This window comes from Mugil cephalus, chromosome 21 (assembly GCF_022458985.1).
Source record: "Mugil cephalus isolate CIBA_MC_2020 chromosome 21, CIBA_Mcephalus_1.1, whole genome shotgun sequence".
NCBI classification, from domain to species: Eukaryota; Metazoa; Chordata; class Actinopteri; order Mugiliformes; family Mugilidae; genus Mugil; species Mugil cephalus.
The window spans coordinates 11,538,504-11,558,708 of NC_061790.1; the positions used below are offsets into that span (position 1 = coordinate 11,538,504).

The following is a 20,205-nucleotide window of genomic DNA, read 5'->3' on the forward strand; positions in this document are numbered from 1 at the left end:
GGTATATTCCCAGATAAGACCCAACAAAGAGCAGGCCGTAGGTGGTGTGTTCAGGTGGCTTCCAGTGTGTTTGAATTGTACATCACGAAGCCTCCTAATCTGGAACAGTTGCAAAAATGCATATTTTTGTTTTGCACACGTGAATATGTAATCTGATCAGACAGGTGTAAAAGGGTTACGTGTAGATGATAATGTGGTGTGGCAAGCTGTGACAGTGAATGGAGAAAATAAAAAAATGAAATTATGACAAAATGGAGCCACATACGCTAACCAGACATCTTGCCAGGCAGTAGCACACAGGTGTACAGTGCAATTATTTTTCTTTGTAAACACTAACCTGTTATAAAGCATATTCCAAACAACTCAGGGCTTTTGGGGGCAAACAATGTATGATTTATGACCCGGTGAAAACAAAACAGCGAGACAAAAATAATGATAACAATAAAGTAAATCAGTAGCTGCACTCAGATGTAGAATATTAAGTTTTAAGAAATTATTTCTGCTAGATCATGTTTAAAAGTTTGCTAGCTATTAGATAACTATAACTACAGCAATATAATACACTCACCAGCCACTTTATTAGGTACAGCTTGCTAGTAAAAGGTTGGACCCCCCTTCCTCAGAGATTTTTTGACATGATTGTGTCACACAGTTGCTGCGGATTTGTCCGCTGCACATCTATGATGTAAATCTCCCCGTTCCACCACATCCCAAAGGTGCTCTATCTAATGGCTTGAGATCTGGTGACTGTGGAGGCCATTGGAGTACAGTGAACTCATTGTCATGTTCCAGAAACCAGTTTGAGATGATGTGAGCTTTGTGACATGGTGCATTATCCTGCTGGAAGTAGCCGTGAGTAGATGGGCACACTGTGGTCATAAAGGGATGGACATGGTCAGCAACAATACTCAGGTAGGCTGTGGAATTTAAACCATGCTCAGTTTGTACTAAGGGGTCCAAAGTGTGCCAAGAAGTATCCCCCACACCATTACACCACCACCAGCCTGAACCATTGACACAAGGCAGGATGGATCCATGCTTTCATGGTGTTTACACCAAATTCTGACCCTGCCATCTGAATGTCGCAACTGAAATAGAGACTCGTCAGACCAGACAACGTCTTTCCAATCTTCTATTGCCCAATTTTGGTGAGTTTGTGTAAACTGTAGTCTCAGTTTCCTGTTCTTAGCTGACAGGAGTGGCACCCGGTGTGGTCTTCTGCTGCTGTAGCCCATCTTCTTCAAGGTTGGACGTGTTCTGCGTTCAGAGATTGTATTCTGCATTCCTTACTGTTGCCTTTCTATCATCTGCAACCAGTCTACTCATTCTCCTCTGACCTCTCACATCAACAAGGCATTTTCGTCCACACAACTGCTGCTCACTGGATATTTTCTCTTTTTGGACCATTCTCTGTAAACCCTGGAGATTGTTGTGTGTGAAAATCCCAGTAAATCAGCAGTTTCTGAAATAATCAGACCAGCCCGTCTGGCACCAACAACCATACCACGTTCAAAGTCACTTAAATCCCCTTTCTTCTCCATTCTGATGCTTGTTTTGAACTTCAGCAAGTTGTCTTGATCACCTCTACATGACTAAATGCATTGAATTGCAGCCATGTGATTGGCTGATTAGCTATATGTGGTAACGAGCAATTGAACAGGTGTACCTAATAAAGTGGCAAGTGAGTGCATATTATAATATAATACAGCCTATCTGTGCAGTCAAATTAGTTTCTGTTTACGAAACTTATGACATCTCTACTCTAAGGCCATTACAATTTTCCTTTTCTGTTTAAAATGACAAAATATGAAATGTGCTTTGAATACAAGTTTCTTCCCAGGAAACCAGAGGAATTTAAACAATGTGTGAATTACTGAGCATGAGAAACCCTGGTTACTTTTAAATAAAAATCAAGCAAGAATTTTCCCCTGCTTCCCATCTTTAAGCTAAGCTAAGCTAAGCTAAGCTAAGCTACAGGGCAGCTCGTCAGTGCTGACGCACAAACTGCATCAGTGTGACAAATCTAAATGGGAAAGTATTGTATGCACGTGTGTTGACAATTTTGTTTAGTTTGTTTTTTCTATTGATTTCTTGGTTAGGTGGAGAAACAGAAAAAGAGGGAAGGAGATCGTACCTGAGCGCGGCCACTACTCTCCCCACCGCATCGTGAAGCACAGTTTTGACAGACAGGTCTAGAGGTCCGACTGCGACGCGCAGCAGCTCTCCGATTAGCTCCAGTGGCTGTCCGTCGGTTGCCATGGTGATCGCCAACTCGCAAATTTTCGACCTCTCGGACCGGGACAAGTCGTAAAGTTGACTGTAGCCCTGCAGCTGCTCCTGGAAGAGAAACAGCACATACAAAAGAATGACTAATGTGTGAAAACTCTGTGTGGATATTTTGGAAAAGAAGCTCGTTAGAAAAGAAACATCTGTAACGTCGTACAGAACTGGAAATTACAGATGTTACCAAGCTTATTTTTGCCTACATGACTTTCACTGGTTCCCAGGACACTTGGAGCGTGATATATTATTCCTTATAATAATATTATATTGAATATATATATAGATATAGTGTATATATGATGTTTGATATCCATACTGTAATTGGGGGCTGAAGGCTGAGGAGTGTCTGATTGATAAACCTTTTAGTGGATATATAGTACGTCTAGCTTCACTTAGACCACAAATGTCTTTCAGAAATATGTAGCCCTTTCAGTAAAGCTCCAGTTAAGTGCAATGGACACTATGACAACAGTGTGCGCTATGAAACTAAGCCTCTCAATTTATCCTTCTCCTTTCCAATCCTTAGCTATGATCACAGGGGAGATTAAGTATCAAGGAAGTGGAAGGCTACCAAGAGTAGCTGGTTTTACTGTGAGAAGCTGCAAAAGTGGTTTGGGCACAGAGTATGGGTTCCTATTCACAGTACAGCTCATGTTTTATGTTACTGTTGTGGGAATGTATTGTTCAGTTGGGAAAATGAAATCTGTGTTTCTGTGTAGAATAGAATAGAGCGATGAATGCACCACAGAAGGGATTCACTCTCCTACTATAGACTGATCTATTCATTTACAACAAAACCAGCTGATATGTCATTACGTTTACTAGTACTGGACACAAACCGAAAAAATACACTGTACCATTGTACCATATAAAGTGTCTACAGTAATTTAGTTTTCTGTCCTCATCGCAGGTCAAGCCACCTGCGGTACATTTTTCTACAAACCACCATTATCCCCAGCAGCTGGTCACGTACACATGATGAATGACTACAGTATAACCAAACAGAGCCTACGGAGCTCCTTCTGTCTATCTTCCTATACCTATCTGCCCTCTCTTGCTTCTTATATCCTTTTTATCTATCTCCAAGGATACAATCACTTCCTCCACCATAAGAAGGGAAGCTACATTGTGGAGGATGTGCAGTGTATGTGTGCGTCTGTGCGTGCACCTCTGACTCTGCGCCTTGAAGCCGTGCCTTGTAATGCCTCTATCTTCCTCTCTATTATGGAGGATATGTGCTATTAAACACAGATAAATCTGGGGCTAAATATTATTAACTTGCACAGCGGAGGGGTCAGAAATGACCAGTTTTCGTGCCTTTTTCACGGTCGCATAGCAACACTCAGCTCACCAAATCATAATGTCCCCTCTCTCCAGACCCGCTTTCATTTTGCGAATGCACATACACACACAGCGACAAACAATGTGGTAAGTCAGTGTGACTTTGGCTAATGAGATGCGTGTACTGTATATACGACCGTATGGCGGGGCTGATTTGAAACAGCAGACCATAGATTTACATTAATATACCCTTGACTGGCCCCAGTGAGCCTGAGGAAGGCTCAATCGAGCAGAAACACCACCCAAAAATACAAAATGCACCCACACATACACGCAAACAGAAAAAAAGTGTATGCAGACACCATCTGTACGTCTAACTAAAGGTGACCTCGTGAACCAGCAAGGGAATAAAAAATGAGCGTGATCAAGTGCGTGCGTATGCGCCGCAAAGGCCTGTGTACGAGTCAGTAAATCAGAGGGGTTTCAGACATTGTCATTTGGCCAACTTGGCTATGAACCAACAGAAGAATAAATGAACAATGTGTCCCTTGTAGATGCCTGGTGCTCACATCAGTGCAGTAGTAGGTGATTAGTTTCAACTAAAGGGGGAAAAAAAAGGGCTGTCTAAGCAAAAAAAAAAAGTATTACTTTAATTATAATTATTTTTTTAAGTGGTCCCTTTATTTATATATTGCAACAATTAAGTCGTGTGTATATCAGCCAATGAAGCTAGGTTTATTTTTCAATACATTTCAAGCTGAGTAACCACTATTTTTTTTTCCAATCACATAGTAGTTCTATACTTATACGTAATTACTTTCTATTACTTAAAGCTACAGTGCGCAACATTTGTCTCCCCCTTTTGGCGATATAAGAAATGGCACACTTTCCACTTTACTTAGCAAAGATGTGTGTACGATGTAGTATACAGGCCAAACGAGTTCTTAGCACTCACTATCAACTGCTTTCTTTCTGAGACTGTATCTATTTACCATAAGCATCACCATTGGTGATATTTATATTTTTATTAGGGCTTTCAAAATGAACATATTAATGCGGATTAATGAATCATAATTATTAATTTGATTAAAAATTTTAACACAAGCGTAGAATGTACACTCTGCAGGTTGGAGTTTTCTTTTCACCAAAGCACTTCCAGCTTTAAAAATTGCATAAACGCAAAGCATACGCTAGTCAGAGTTTCTGCTAGCTCTTTAGTTAACGTGCTGCCCAGATTGTGACAAACCAAGACAAAGACATCACAAAAAAAGACAAAGACAAGCTAGCAATGCTGGCTTGAAAATATCTGGCCATTCCTGAAACAACTGTTCCATGTTAGAGACAGATCTTAGTTGTACATTGTACATTAGAAGTGGTCAGCTCTCTTCTTGGACAGTGTCAACAAGTTAATTTGTCTTAGTAGCTTCTGAAAAAGGAGAAACAGCGTCACATTAATGTGGATAAATGCTTAAAAAAAGAGACTAAAAGTTGTTAAGTTGTGTTGTTGAAACAGTTTAAGGTGTTTAATAAAGACACGTGTGTATATATTCTCTTCTTTCTTGAGTCTGTTTGCTCATGCACAATGAAATGCGAGTAACATAGATTAAAAATGAATGATATTTAATCGTGATTAATTGAAATTAATCCAAAGCAACCCTGTGATTAATCTGGCTGATATTTTTAATTGTTTGACAGCACTACTTTTCACATTAAGTCTTACACTAAAGCTTCTAATAGTTAACTCTCTATTTCTGCATCACTTTTTAAGCAAATTCTTTGCTAAATTTTTTTGCTAAAAAGACAAGCCCAATTTAATTTGATGTCAATTGCAATTACTTACCATTTACGTTTAAGAGAACTTTAACAATCACTCGGACCACTGCATGCTAAATTACATCTTTGAATCATTGCTGCAAATTTCCAGGTTGTCCAAATTTACATTAAGGGGCAGTTCAATCTTCATTGAACCTTTACGTGTTCGTTCTTTTAATGGACCATTTACCACGCATTTAGACAAAGAAAAATCCCCCCTTTCAAAATATATAATGGCTTAAGTGTCTGGCATATGGGGTCTACCTGCTGGCTGTCTCTGAGAGACAGAACGAACGCATGACTCAGAGTGTCCAGGTGCGCTTGCGACTGCTGCAGGTGTGCTAGAGCCTCATCAGAAGTCATCCCTGCTGGGTCCGTCCCTTCCTGCTCGGCAGCAGCATCGCCTCCTCTCTTCCTGCTCTTCTCACCCAGCTGGCGCAGGGCTTTGGTGGCTCGCTTTATCACCTCCAGCCTCGCCTGGATGCTCAGCTAGACACGGAGTAGGATGGACAGAAGTAATAGAATGAGGAGGAGTAAGAGGATAAGGAAAGGGAATCAGGGAGAGGGATGGGGTCAAAGTGAGCAAAAAGAGAGACAGGTGGACAGGTTATTTACATTCATTTCGAACTTATCACGTTGAAGAAAGACGGACATAACTCAATCTATCTGCACCAAAATATGGCATTTATTCCAATATATGGAATTAGAGGAGCACATACGTACATGTTTGAGGGAGATGGATCATAGCTGCCAGTCTGGTGTAATTGATTTTATTCAGTGAGCGTTCAATTCGGTGAGAGAACCTGAGCCTTTGCCTGCAGGAGGTTTTACTCTCTAACATGGAAGAACACAGGTGCTGACAAGGCCCCACACACACATTCACACCCCGAAGACAGTTCTTCAAAAATTTATTCATGGGGCATTTGCTAGATATCTTCACTCAGACTGTCAAAACTTTTCCCTGCCACCACAGGATGATCACTCAAGCTGAGTTTCCTATGAAACATGTAGAATTTTTGAAGTTTAGCTATTTTATGTCAGTATGTATCCTGTTATACCAGACCCAGGTACGTCCAGCCCCCATCATTAAATCCTTGGACAATGTTTGAAAATAGGCTGCCTTCCAGTGTAGAGGCTATTTTAGATCAATACATCATGGGGAGCCAAGGCTCTCTGTAACCCTTCAAAAAAATCTGTCCAGTAGAAGGTATGATAAGCCCTAGTCCTCTATCTTACCCCCATGGCCTTGTAGGAAATGGATCAATCCATTGTGGGGGGCAATTTGAAACTGAAAGGTCAGATGGATTCTTAACAGTGGGATAGGGATAGGAGTTTCCCTTTGAGGATTCAAAAAGATAAAAAAAAAAAAAAAAATGGAAGAGAAGGATGATGAGGGGAGTGGGAGTACAGTGTGTCTCTGAGAGGTAATCTGCATGTTAAAGGCCACAGAGGGGAAAATAGTGCCTGCTGGGAATTGGAGTTTAATTGGCTCTGAAGTAGAGAGGGATCAATTAGCTCTCTTGGAGTTGCAGTGAAAGAGAAGGGGCATAAGACAAAAATGAGGGAAAAAAAGTGAAGGTCTGGAGAGGGATGTTGGCAGGGTGCCGGAATGAAAGAAAGAACAGTGGGCTACTATTGATAAGGTGCACTGAGGCACTTTAAGTCGACTGCAGGACGATTTTTCACAGTGCTGTAATTATGTGTCTGACATTTCTTATGAAATTTCATAATTTCTTTTATAAATCATGACTGGTGTGTGCTTTGAGCCAACAGAGTGTGGACGTGAACAGAATAGCACTTTTTAAAATTAGGAGAAGGCTTTTGACGTTTCAGAAATTGTGCCAGAGGCGTTAGAGAAGACCAGCTAGACGATGAAGAGCGTGGAGTGAGGAACGCGAGTGTTTTCGATTGAAAATCTCCACAATCCTTCCTTTGAGACTATATGAATCTGTCTGGGTGGCTTCCTGGAACCAGCTACCTTCTGTGCAGCAATTACAAATTGTCTGTCTGACCAACTCCCACCAGTTCCCGTCTGAGACAGAAAAAAAAAAATAGAGCCGCTTTCACACTGTACCGTGTCGCCCAACTTTTTCCTCTTTTCTGTCTGTTGTACAGTAACTCACATGAAACAGATGGTGTGTTGTTTTTTCGTTTAGGCTTACATTTTTGGCTGCATCGGGGGAGAAGGTGATACTATCCAGGAAGTGGACGGCGTCGGCAGGGACCAGCCTGTCCAGGTATTTAGCGCAGGTGTCGTAGGCGTGCAGGTAGTCCTGGTCGCCCTGTGGGGGTCTCTTCAGCAGCTGCGGGTCTCCTTTCCAGAACAGCTTCTGCAGCCAGACTGCGTGGACCGCACTGGGGGAGACGGTTGCCCCTCCGCCACCAGGCAAAGGCAGCCGGTTGGCAAGTTTGGAGATGGACAGCACGTTCTGGCTGGTCAGGACTGGCTGCAGGGCGGCCAGCGGATCCAAGGACTCGTCAGTCAGCTTTCGGTAGTTCAGACCTGTAAGCGTTGAAGACACATTGACATGTATACCACACTTTTGAGCTATAGCACATCTGAAAGAGGTGTTTCCCTCTTCACTAAACCCTCGAGACAAGTACACTTTGAGCTTTCCCCATGATTGTCGTGCGCTTCCCCTGAATGTTGTGATTGCCCGGATAAATCTGTTATACTGTGCAGTCTGCCTCACGCGTTGCCAGGCTATACACAGGAAGTTCATTTTAAAAGACTTTTTCCAAGACCTTCTCAATATTTTTTAATACCTCACCGCCACTTGAATGTTTACTGAATTGTAAGCATTTACATCAGTGACTTAAGTTTCAGTTTATGATCAAGACTAAAGGCCACTATCATACAACTAGGGATTACCGGTTTCATGACAATTCACGGTAAAATTCCCAGCGCTTTGTAATACCAATTCAAATTTTTATTATCATTAAAACCATGTCTGATTATTACTTGTTTTTTCAAAATAAAATTCTGATAAATGATTTCAGTGTGAGTGTGTAAGTACTTTTTGAACCTTTTGAGCACATTTCAACAATTAAATTTGGTCTCAATAACCATGAAATGAAATCATATCACATTAGAAATGATATCATATCGCTACATCTCTACATACAACAGAATTCAAACAGGCTGGGAGAATCAATCGAAGGAAAAGTCTCAACACGTGTTTAGTGTAAACACTTGCAGAAACGCATAGCTAGTTTACACGCAACGTTGCTGTGCCACCCAGTGCCGCCCTGATGTCGTTAGAGATGAGGGGACCGTCCTACTAGCCAAGGTCTGAGCTGTCACTTCAGGTGTGGCTACCTAGGTTGTGGTAGTGCAACGCTACTGGCAGAGAAGCTAGCAACGGATAGCTGCCGCTCGCTACGGGAACGCACCCATAGCAGTCAACGTTTTGGGATTCAAACGCAAATTTTGCTTCAAAAACACCTTAAAAATGTAAGACCTCATAAAGTCATGATAATACTTTTTAAGGGTCTCGATTCCCCCACAATTGAATTATGAACTTTTAATACTTTTCAAGACCCTGCGAATACCCTGATTGCTGTGCTTTCTGAGGGAAATATTCAAAAATTCAGGCCAGTTTTTATGCACACTTTATTGGGCGAATGAAATGCCTCGGTAAAGTAAAAGGAATGCCACTGAAGACATGCAGAATCTAACAGAAGTAATTTTCAGGCATTGTGAAAGAATGCAGCAGATAAATGTTTACTTGCCCAGGCAAACTATAATAGCCGTATTGTGTGGGAAGCACAGGATTCAAAGGACTACAGTCCAACAAACACCTCAACGCTGGAGTTTTATTTAATGGCATTTCATACCAAGCATGCCACTCTCCTGCATTTGCATATGGAAAGTATGCGACGCGGTGATTTGATATGCAGAGGATGTTCACAATTCCATTTCATGAAAGCAACGCACAGAGAAATGCTCGGGAGTGATTAAAAGGCTGATGTGAACAACAAAGATTGCATGTGACATGTGCGCATAAGTGGTGCTGTTTGTCTGAAGTCTGCATGCAAACATGTAGACTTTGAGTGTGGATCTGTCTGTGTGCATCATATCAACCACTGCAGCTCTTTGAGTATGTGTTTGTGTGTGTGTGTGTGCGTGTGTGTGTCTGGCAGAAAGAGGGAGGGCCGCTGGTGTGCTCTTGGTCTCCAGCGCTATCAGACAGACGCATTACTGTGGCAACACCACGGCCTGTCTGGGCTTTAAATATTTAACATTGGTGTGCCTGTGGGGAGGGCTCTGTCAACGCTGCTCGGAATCCCTCACACAATCACACACACACACGAGAAAATTCTGCAGGATCCAGCACACACACGCGCACACACACACGCTCCCAGACGAGGCCCAGGCGGACACTTAAAACCGCAGATAAGAGTTACACGCACTTACACATGTCCTCTCTTTCCATCCTTCCCCCACCCAGCATCTCGGCATCTCATCGCCTTCCTCAGGAGAGCCCCTCTCAGACGGTCACCTGGCGCCGTGTCTGAAGCTGAGACGAATACTGGACGCACACCACCTGTCCCCGAACCGCCTTAACGCCGCGTTCGTTTGCACGTGTCTGCTTCGGGACTGCAAACTAGTCAAATGAGTGTGTGTAAGAGATGGGCTGTGTTTGAAGAAAGTTAGAGGCCTCTGGGGACAGCGAAACGGTCTGTGCGACGGTTTTGCCGCAAAGAGTGTGAACGAGTGGGTTACGTTTCAACAGCGCGCATGTATTTGTTTGTGTTTGTCTGAGAGAGACAGATAAATACGGTGAAGAAAGTGTAAGCTTGTAAACGCTTGTAAACATTTACATCAGTATTAATTCATTTTATTTAGTGGGTACATATGCAGTATACACTCACCGGCCACTTTATTAGGTACACCATGCTAGTAAAAGGTTGGAGCCCCTTTTGCCTTCAGAACTGCCTTAATTCTTCATGAGATACTTTCTACAAAGTGGCATTTTTTCATCCACGCAATTGCGCTCACTGGATATTTTCTCTTTTTTGGACGCTTCTCTGTAAACCCTGGAGATGATTGTGCGTGAAAATCCCAGTATATCAGCAGTTTCTCAAATACTCAGACCACCAACAGCCATACCACATTCAAAGCCACTTAAATCCCCTTTCTTCCCCATTCACATGCTCGGTTTGAACTTCAGCAAGTTGTCTTGATCACCCCTACATGCCTAAATGCATTGAATTGCAGCCATGTGATTGGTTGATTAGCTATATGTGGTAACGAGCAATTGAACAGGTGTACCTAATAAAGTGGCAAGTGAGTATATGTGTGTTTTAACATGCAATCTGTAGTGCTCATGCTGCTGCAGCTCCCTACCCAGAACAGAGAACATGTAATTGCAGAGTACCTACCACAACAAGGCCTTGGCTTTGGATTGCTCCACATGACTAATGACCATGCGTGGGGCTGCAGTAGGAGAGATACCGAGCTTTTAAACAGTTAGCAGGGCGGTGGGTTGGTCGAGTCTTTTCAAATCCTCTTTCATGGATTATGTTGCAATTGTTATTTCTTCAACGTGAAGGGCATTATCACGCCCATGGCATGTTCATTACCGCTTATTCTGCAGCGTTATATTATATTCTCACTATGTGGCAGCTAGTTTAGGTCTACGTGAGCCGTCGTTACCTGATACAGCGTTATATTTGCCAAAAGCATTAATTAGTCTTTCACAAAAAAAAAAGAAGCTTTTTCTCTTGTGCGTTAGAAATGAAGATATATGGCTTGAAAAGACAAATAAGCTAAGCAGTCAACCAGGGTTATGTTAAAATAATAGTGATAATTAGCTCTACTGTGCAATACAAGAACAATGCCTCTCTATAGGTTCCTGTACTGTATGTATCATCCACTGCTGAGGAGGCAGCTTTTGCCTGGGACATCCAGCTCTCTCTGCGTGGGGGTGTGTGTACATACAGTATATCTGCAACTACAGACGGTCAGACAGAGAGAAAGACGGCTAGGCGGGCCGATAGGTACAATCTGCCAACAATACATGGATTTATAAGAAGAAAAATATATAATAATATCATTCTTATAAGCTGCGTATGACTCAGGGGAGAGGGCGTAGACTCATTTAGACTTGCTAATGTTAGGGATGCCTCAATACAGAAACTGCGCTAATGTACTCCTACTCGTAATCGCTCCAATATAACAGCACGTATAGTACTTTCTGACGACACTGTACCAAGCCTGTACTCGCATTATCCGTGCAGATAGGCAGCGGCAGCAGGACGTAGTAATGAATCTCCTGGCAGTTGGACATAAAGTACTTGGACATTTTATACATCGCGCCTGGAAGGCATTCGGGTGCAACTAACCAGCCTGTAAAAAGACTCCCGCATGACGTGCCGACCTGTCGGCGGTTCCACATACACCAATCAGCCACCACATTATGACCACTGACAGCTAACAGGTAAATAATATTGACTAACTTTTGACAATTCAATGTTCTGTTGGGAAACTTTTGGACCTGGCCTTTGTGTAGATGTTACTTAGACATGTACCACCTACCTAGACCAGACCAGGGACCCCCACCCCATATCAATGGCACTCCTTGATGGCAGCAGCCATCCCCAGCAGGATGCAACAGACGCACACACAAAAAGGGTTTAGGAACAACTAGAAAAACATCAAGAACAGCACAAGGTGTTGACTTGGTGTCCAAATTCTCTAGATCCCAAACTGATCAAGTATGTGTTGGATGATCCACAGAGGCTCCTTCCCTCAACCCATAGGAACCAAAGACCCCCATTAAAAGCATCCTGTCTCCAGACACCACAGGACCCCCTCAGAAGGCCAAGCCCATTCTCTGGGGAGTCACAACTATGTTGGAGGCACAAAGGAGACCTAGAAACTGTTAAGAAGGTGGTCATAATGTTATGCCTGATTGGTGTACATGATAGGTATAACCTTGCCATTTCAGGAAAACACTCTGTCTGGCCTAGCTCCATTTGAGGAGTTGATGAGTGAGTTCTTGTGATCCAGACACACAGATGAGGACCTTGGCCACTGTATTTGGTGAGATCTCCGTTGTAAGCACTTGCATTTGTTCTGACAAAAAGTGACAAGAGGAGATTCCTGGCTAATACAGCGCTGTGATTCAGTGTGTGAGTGAAACCAAAATCTTTCAGCGGCAGCACAAGTTAAATGAACTGCATTCTTTTGTAATTTCACATTCGTGATGCAGATGTCTCCGAGGTGTGTGTACGTGGTCCGTGCATGTGTGTTAAACAGAGACATGTGTCACCGCTAAAAGCTGAGGCGCCATCAGGAGCAGAAGGAGGAAGTGAGGCGTGAAAACACAGCTGACACCCGGCCGACCTTTACTGAACTTCGCCAAGAAGTGACACCGCGCTCACTCGTACAAAACAAAGTTTGAGAACTCTAGCCCCGAGTGGTGAACCGGTGACACGCCGCAACCCGGTCGCGACGTCCTCGGAGGACTCAGGAGCTCCATGCGAGAGGTAAACCGACTACTAATTCAAACTACTTTGGTTTCCTTTTCCTTCATGGCCAAATAGGTTCTGTCTGTTACAACTTGATGCTTTTCAATTATGGAAAGCGTAACGTGAGCTAAAGCAAAAAAAAAAAAAAAAAAAAGGAAGAGGAGATAGATCAAAGGACAAGAGGAGATAAAGATAAAATGTGTGTAACTGTAGAAGTGTAAGGATGTCACCAGGCGTGTTTCATCTTTCCTTCGCGGGGAAATATTAGCGACTTCTCCGGTTCTACTCAGACACTGAGCTATCTTTACAGATTCTACATGACAGCCACTGACTCAAAGGTCATCTGCTGGCCAGGAGGAATGTCAGCATTTGTATGTGAGTCATCAGTCATGTCAAGACGGATTATGTTCAGCTCTTCAACAAAGGATCTGACTTTCTGTCCCGAAACGCTTGGGGAGGATTTTGTAGCAATAACTGAAGTGCATTAACCCTTTTATGCTTGCGCTGCCTTCAGAGAATCAGGTTATTAAATGATGATATTTCCACCATTAGGCATTAACTTACTCATAAGCCCATGAGCAAATCCTTTCCTTCCTTTGGAGAACATCAAATCTATGCCGATGATATGGCTGAAGGGGTTAGGAACCCTAGGAAACCTCCTGTTACATCAACAGGTGGAAATAAAAATCAAACGGCGTTCAGCTCACCGTTGGCAACGGCTCGAAGCTTCTTGAGCAGTTTGACGTGGGAGCCCGGCTTGATGGCGGCGGCGACGTAAGGCTCGCAGCCCGCCGCGTCCAGCAAGGTGTAATAGTAGAGCAGGCGGCCCAGGTCGGTTCCTTCCACGGTGGGGAGAACGTACTTGGTCATGTGGTTGTAAAAGTTCTGAGGGTCACTCTTCAAAGTCTCAAACAGGCCGAGGGACTCGCTCCGGGATTCAATGTCCTTGGTGGAAAGGCTGGAAAATCGGAGGAGAAAGGAGAGAGAGAGAGACGGACAGGCTGGTAAGTTTAGAGCTTTTACATGAATGGCTGTGAACACTTGTTCTGCAAGTTGCCTACAAAACAACATCCATCTGTAAGTTTGATGTGAACCCTTCAAGCGTAAGTAACGGCGTAAAAAAAACAAAAAAAAAACAGCAACCACCCAAAAACAAAAGACGATCTGAGTTGTCCGCGCAGGCAGCAACGGCAATCATGCAAAAAAAAGATAAGAACAAAGAGCTGCGCTGACGAAAACCCGCATTTCATCAAGAGAAAATCAAATGAGGAAGGAGGCCGGAGCTGGGGACCGTTCTGCTGCAAAGTAATTTCTGAAAACAGCAGTGCAAAAAAAACAAAAACAACAAAAACACAGCATAGGCTTATCACCAAAGATGCAGTCCCTCTAAAATGATGAGGAACTTGATCAGTTCTGACGCAGGAGAAAAGAAAAGGCAAAAAAAAAAAAGAACGAGAGAGAGAGAGACTGTGAAAGAGAGGAACAGGAGATAGTGAGGAAGTAAAGTAGTGGATGTTTGGAGGAAAATGCTGGGAAAAAAAAAACATCTGTGCAGAAACCTATTTAGTTAATTGCTCACAAAAAGTGAAAAGAATGCAACACCAGATAGAAGATTTAACAGAAAAAAAAAACTATTTGGGAACAACAAACTAAAGTTATTTAGTTAGCTGCTACAGTACGGCGTGGAGTAAAACTCGATGGTGATCTCCCCGGGAGTGCGTTCGCGTGAGTGGAAGTGTGTCTATCTGCCGGAGAGGGACATCATCATCATCTGGTGTCTCCGTCGGGGAGAGAGCTGGGAGGCTTCCGCTAATGAAACAAGTACAGGGAGCGGCGGCAGCGGGCCGGCTGACGACAGGCTCGATAATGTAAATAACACTAATCATCCTCGCAGCGGGGGCTCTAATCAGGCTGGAGCCAACACAGGAACTAACCCAAAGTGAAGACTCCCTCCTTGTCCTCATCCTCTCCACACACACACACACATAGAGGAGGCCTGCCACCCCAGTCAAAGGCTGGTGCTTCTCTAGTTAATCGCATTACTTCCAAAGGACAAAGGCAAGAGAATCACCAACAGCTCGTCCAGGTAGGACTGTTTGAGGAGCTTCCTCTGGCAGGTACACACAGTTTGGAGTCCAGATTTCACGCCAGCCTCCGCTTTGTCACCTCCCTTCCCCGACAAAAGGTGCTTAGTTCCCCCCCTCTTTCCTCATGTCGGATGCACACCCTCACATCCTCCTCCACGGCTTTCAAAATCTCTTTGGTTAGCATATCTGTCCCTGATAGCTTTATTACTACTACTCCACGCTGGCTCCGATACTGTTGCTCGCTTGGTGGCATTTCTCAGCGAACACACCACGCAGCGGCCCGCTATCTCCGCGGCGCACACGCGGCAGTAATATCAGAAGCATGTCATTACAGTCCTCTCTTGTTTGTTTCAAAAGGCAGCCGGAGCGAGGAAACAATTTAATCCAGCCGAGTGTGCCTCAGCCTCTCCGCCGCTCCTCTCCCCTCTCATCCCGGCATTACCATATTCCGTTTGTTGTCTCATCCATCAACGGCTAAACTAAAATAGCCCGCTAATATTCTTAAATTCTGAGGCATGTTTAATTGGAGCGGAAATCAGACAGGCAGGATTAAACCGCGGGGTGGTGGTGGTGGTGGTGGTGGTGGTGGGCGGGGGCACTGGTGATTATTCAGCGCAGCCATTGTTGTTGTTTTTTTGCAATCTGTGCCGCTAATTTGTTTACAAATGACTGTCCAGCAGGGGGTTGTTAGCATCCTTTTTGTGCTGCGGCGCTGAGTACGGGACGCGGGCACATGAAAATTGCATTTCCAAGGAGACGCGCAGCTGAGTCATGTTTTCTTTATGCAAGGAGCGGGCTATTTGTTTCCGCCTGTCACACGTTCTGCACACACGCGTCAACGCACGAGATCTGCGGACGCAGGCACGCGCTCAGAAGGTCAGAAAGCTCACGTAGCTCGAGCCCAGATCAGTCAACTGACGGTTTACATCTCAGGAACGCACGGAGCGCACTTTATCGTGTGTCAATATTGAAAAAAAAAAAACGTTAAAACAAAATTATTCACGTCAGTATTGGAAGACTGAACTGAGGCTACGCCAGCGGCTCTGTTTGGCTGCACTTGCGTTGAGCCAATATCGTCTGGCTTGCTGTTGACATTCGCTAATTAACGTTAAATAATAAAAAAAAATAATAATGAAAAAAATAAATCCGGGGCTGATGGGAATTTCATTAGTTTTGCATGTCTTTGGTCATAAACTAAATTACTGAGCAAATTAAAAATTTCACATTACCTACCCCGGAGTGCTGCTGCTGGCGTGGCTCAAATTAGGATTTACATGTTTTTGGTTTCAGGGGAGAAATTGATTTTTTTATTCGGAACATGAATAATTTCCATTAACAAGCTCGTATCAAATGAAGCCGAGGGAGGGAAAAAAAAAGAAAAAAAAGAGCAATGTCAGTACAGAATGGTATGTGAGAGATGGTTCTACACGTGTGGCATTTCCTTTTTTTTTTTTTTTTTTAAAATAGCAACTGATTCAGTTGAGTCAGGTGTGCTGTACTGCTGAAACCAGAACTGACACAAAAGGTTATGCAGCTGCGCTTTCCTGGTCAGGTCCCGCGCCCCCCCCCACTCCTCCCACGCCTCTCCCCCGTGACTGCGCGCGGCATGCCTACAGTCATGCTCCAGGCTCCCAAACTTGCAGAGTTTCTGCGGAAAGCGCATCAGCAGTCTCTCAACAGCACAATCGATAGCCAACAACTGGGGCTGCATGGGTTTGCCACCCTGAAGCGTGGCAACGACACATTATGTGCATTTTAATCTAGCAATGATCACGCTGGGCGCGCTAAATAAACACGCGGCAGGGCGTGTGCGCGCAGTAGCTTGATCGGAGAGACCTAATTAAATGTTGCAGCGATGCAACAGCACAACAGAATATGTTTGTGCTAAAGTGACAGCTAGTAGCAGCGGCGTCAGCATCTATCTCACAGAGTCGTTTTTTTTTTATTAGACACAGAGAAACGGCACTAAAAGAAACGCATCAACTGACAGCCACTTTCTAATAATTAATATTTTTCCTAAATACACACGCCAGAGGAAACCGATTGGTAATTGGGGTGAAGCCGCGGTGAAAGAGTGAAGTTAAATAACGTAATGTGGCAGGGGTGGGCGCAGTTCAGAATATTGATGTAATTTGCATGCCACAAGGTTCCTGGAAGGTTGAAGTGCCAGACAAGAGCAGAGACAGTGAGGGGAGAGAAAAAGAAAGAAAGGCCAAATGAGGTAGATTTTTATAAAAGGAAGTGTCTTGTTTGAGAGTCTTCACAGTCAGTCTTTAGATTGTGGCATAGCGGGAAACAAAGAGAGAAAAACCTTATTAAGGTTCCTTCTATTGATCCAGAACCACGTCGGACTGGAGCTGAAAAGTTCTAATCAACTGGCAGTGTTAAAGATTTTACTGTCGGGTCTGTACAGTATCAGATTCTGATATTATTTGAAGTTTGAGTGCAAATGAAAAGAGATGGTACAGAATTGAAAGGGATCCTCTGTCTCTGAGGAATCCTCATTAGGCTCAAAACAAACCACACCTTGGCGTGGGATTAGTAAGAAAGGAAGCCGCCACAAAAGGATGTTTTTTTTTTTTTTTGCTTCTCATCGTGGGCAAATAGCGACCTGCAGTGAGCGGTCAACAGCAGCTGGAGGCAGGTAGGACCTGATGTGAGGAGCTCTGGGGTGTTTGTTTGGATTGGTTTCATTTATTTAGACTAAATACATCAAAGTAACTCTAGGTGGTCCCCGGAGGTACTGCAGGGGGGGTCGCAAAATCTTTGGTTGATTAGACATTTTTTATGTTTTTTTTTTTTTTTTTTTTAAATTTTCCTGCACAAATTTAAATGTATTTAAATACACATAACTGTGAATCCAACATATCTCAGTGAAGGAATAAACGTAGGCCGACAACATTATCTCTCAGTTAGCACTCATTCAGCGATAGAGGAGCTCGCTCAACAGCGCACCGTTTCAAACAGAGCGCCACACTAGACCTGTCAATCTAAGCCTCCTGTACACAGTAGGCCCCGCCCCTATCGCTGCTGAGCCAATCACAAGGCCGCACATTACATGCCGACTCTGTCAGGTTCCCCACAATTGGCCAATTCAGTCCCCAGGTAAACACTCTGCTATATTAGCAGAAAAGAAGCTAACAGTGCAGCTCGCTCCCGTCAGTCAACTACTGAACTATTATACACTGACATACAGTTATAAGTATGTTTATGTCAGGTATGTTTAAGTTTGAGATAAAAATATTCATATTTGAACCTGGGTATTATTTGAATAGCTTAATATTGAATGCAAAATTATGATATTGTATATTTATAAAAAGCACTAGGATTTTTATAAATACACACACTACAAATTTAATATAGAACACATATAGTAGGTAAGGGGTCCCTACTTAATCTCTCCCTCAGTTTGGGGGTCCTTGGCCTGAAAAACGTTGACGACCTCTGTTGCTTAATTTTTTTCATGCATTCAGTACAAAAAAGGCAACACCACTGAAGTCCAGTTTGAACAGTGTTGCATCAGGCAAAACAAAACAAAGCTCAAAAAAGTAAAGCACAAAGTTGAGTGCAACTACATAAGTGAGTAATTTCAAAGCATCTTTCTGTTTTTGGACAAGTCCTTTATGTGGTTTAAAAGCTGTCATTAAAACGTCAATAAAAGTGTCTAAAATTTATGTCCCCTAAAGGGCCCTGACGCACTTTCACAAAGCTCTACAAGCAGAGGGAGAACAGCTGACGCTGGCGGTGTTTAGCAGGGCATTGATCCCTCTAAAGCGTTTATTCTGTGTTAATAGGACTGTCTCAGGGACACACTGGCTCTATCATCTATCTCTTCTCCCTCCATCCATCTCCTCCCCTCTTCTAACCTCCCCCCCTGCACTTACTGATCTGTAGCTATTTCTAGAACTAACAACCTTTCTCTTCATACGGTGTTTCTTGGAACATTTACCTTTGTAACATTGAATGCATTCATTTGACCGGGAAATAATATATATATATATTTTTAATCTTTGTTACCCTTTCACCATATAACTACAATACGAGCTATTTTTCAGAGGCTAGGTATATATCCACAGTTTGATATATAGAAATACAACCCTGTGTGTTAACAGTCCACTCTGCTGTTGCATAACAATAACACCACTATTTGAAACGCCATAAATAAAGATGACTTCTGCTCTTCAGAGACAAAGTAATAATACCTCTAACAGAAAGAAACTGATTCTGTATTCATTTTTGTTTAGTATTTAGTCGTGTTATTATTTCGCGATATTACAGTGACTTTTCTTGTTATCCTGAACCCATCCACTCTTAGGCCCGAAACACAAGTGTTTCTCTATTACTTCCATTTGTCAGCCTCTCAAAGTCGTTTTTGTTCTGAATAACCGGCTCTGTTTCGCTATGAATATTTACAAATTATATCAATTTGCATATTAAAAGCTTAATGCATTTAATCAGAATTCTGAAGGTGTCAAATATGATAGCTCATTACAGAACAGTAATCCATCTAATCAGCAACATCTGTGAGGTTTGGGGTGAAAATGAGGGAGCTGCAACTCTCTCAACTCATAAATAAAACAAGTGAGCTGCCACAGTGTTTTGGAGTTCACTTTCAACTAAAGGAGTACATTTTTGCAAAAAAACAAAAAACAACGACATTATAGCCAGTAAATATTGTAACAGAATACTGTAATAGAAAAATGTGAATCTGCCACCATATAGTCTCGCCACGTTATGTTGAACGGAACTCAACCAGACTATGATGAAGGCGAGGCTGGGTGACAAGTAAGCATGTTCATTAAATATATGCTTGTATCTAGGGATGTCCTGGTACAATTTTGGTTGTGTTGCAACCTTGCACATACCACTTTACAGCAATGTACTATACTCACAGAACCTAGGGTAACAGTAGGTAACCACTGTTAACTGCGCAGGTAAGCAACGGCAATAACGCGGCACTGCACTTTCAAGAAGAATATAGGCATCAGTAGGTATGTGAGCAGGCTGTTAACAAAGGTCTATCGGCTCGGAGGAGTTTTGCAGAGGTGAAGATGTCAAGACGAGACACTCCAGGTGAATATGGTGAAATTTTTAACTAATAGATATCGCCATGAGGCTTCTCCGGTTGATTTAAATGAAGAGTTATCTACTTAAATATGCACTAATTTGCATACATTTCCAGAACAGAAACCTGAATAATGGCTAAAGTGAGGTTCTAAATTCTTATTTCATTTTGTTAACATATTAGATTTCCAGGTATTTACAG

The 20,205-nt window shown here is 43.0% G+C and overlaps 1 protein-coding gene across 1 annotated transcript in view; it reads right to left on the reverse strand.

Moving 5' to 3' along the window:
• The window catches only part of nbas (NBAS subunit of NRZ tethering complex), a 169,059-nt gene that overhangs the window by 47,111 nt on the left and 101,743 nt on the right, over window positions 1–20,205 (reverse strand). The window contains exons 44-47 of the mRNA XM_047573656.1: window positions 13,560–13,810; window positions 7,539–7,879; window positions 5,641–5,865; window positions 2,135–2,337 (exon numbers count right to left, since the gene is read on the reverse strand). Of these exons, the coding sequence (XP_047429612.1) occupies window positions 2,135–2,337; window positions 5,641–5,865; window positions 7,539–7,879; window positions 13,560–13,810 (1,020 nt within the window). The remainder of the gene's footprint in view (window positions 1–2,134; window positions 2,338–5,640; window positions 5,866–7,538; window positions 7,880–13,559; window positions 13,811–20,205) is intronic.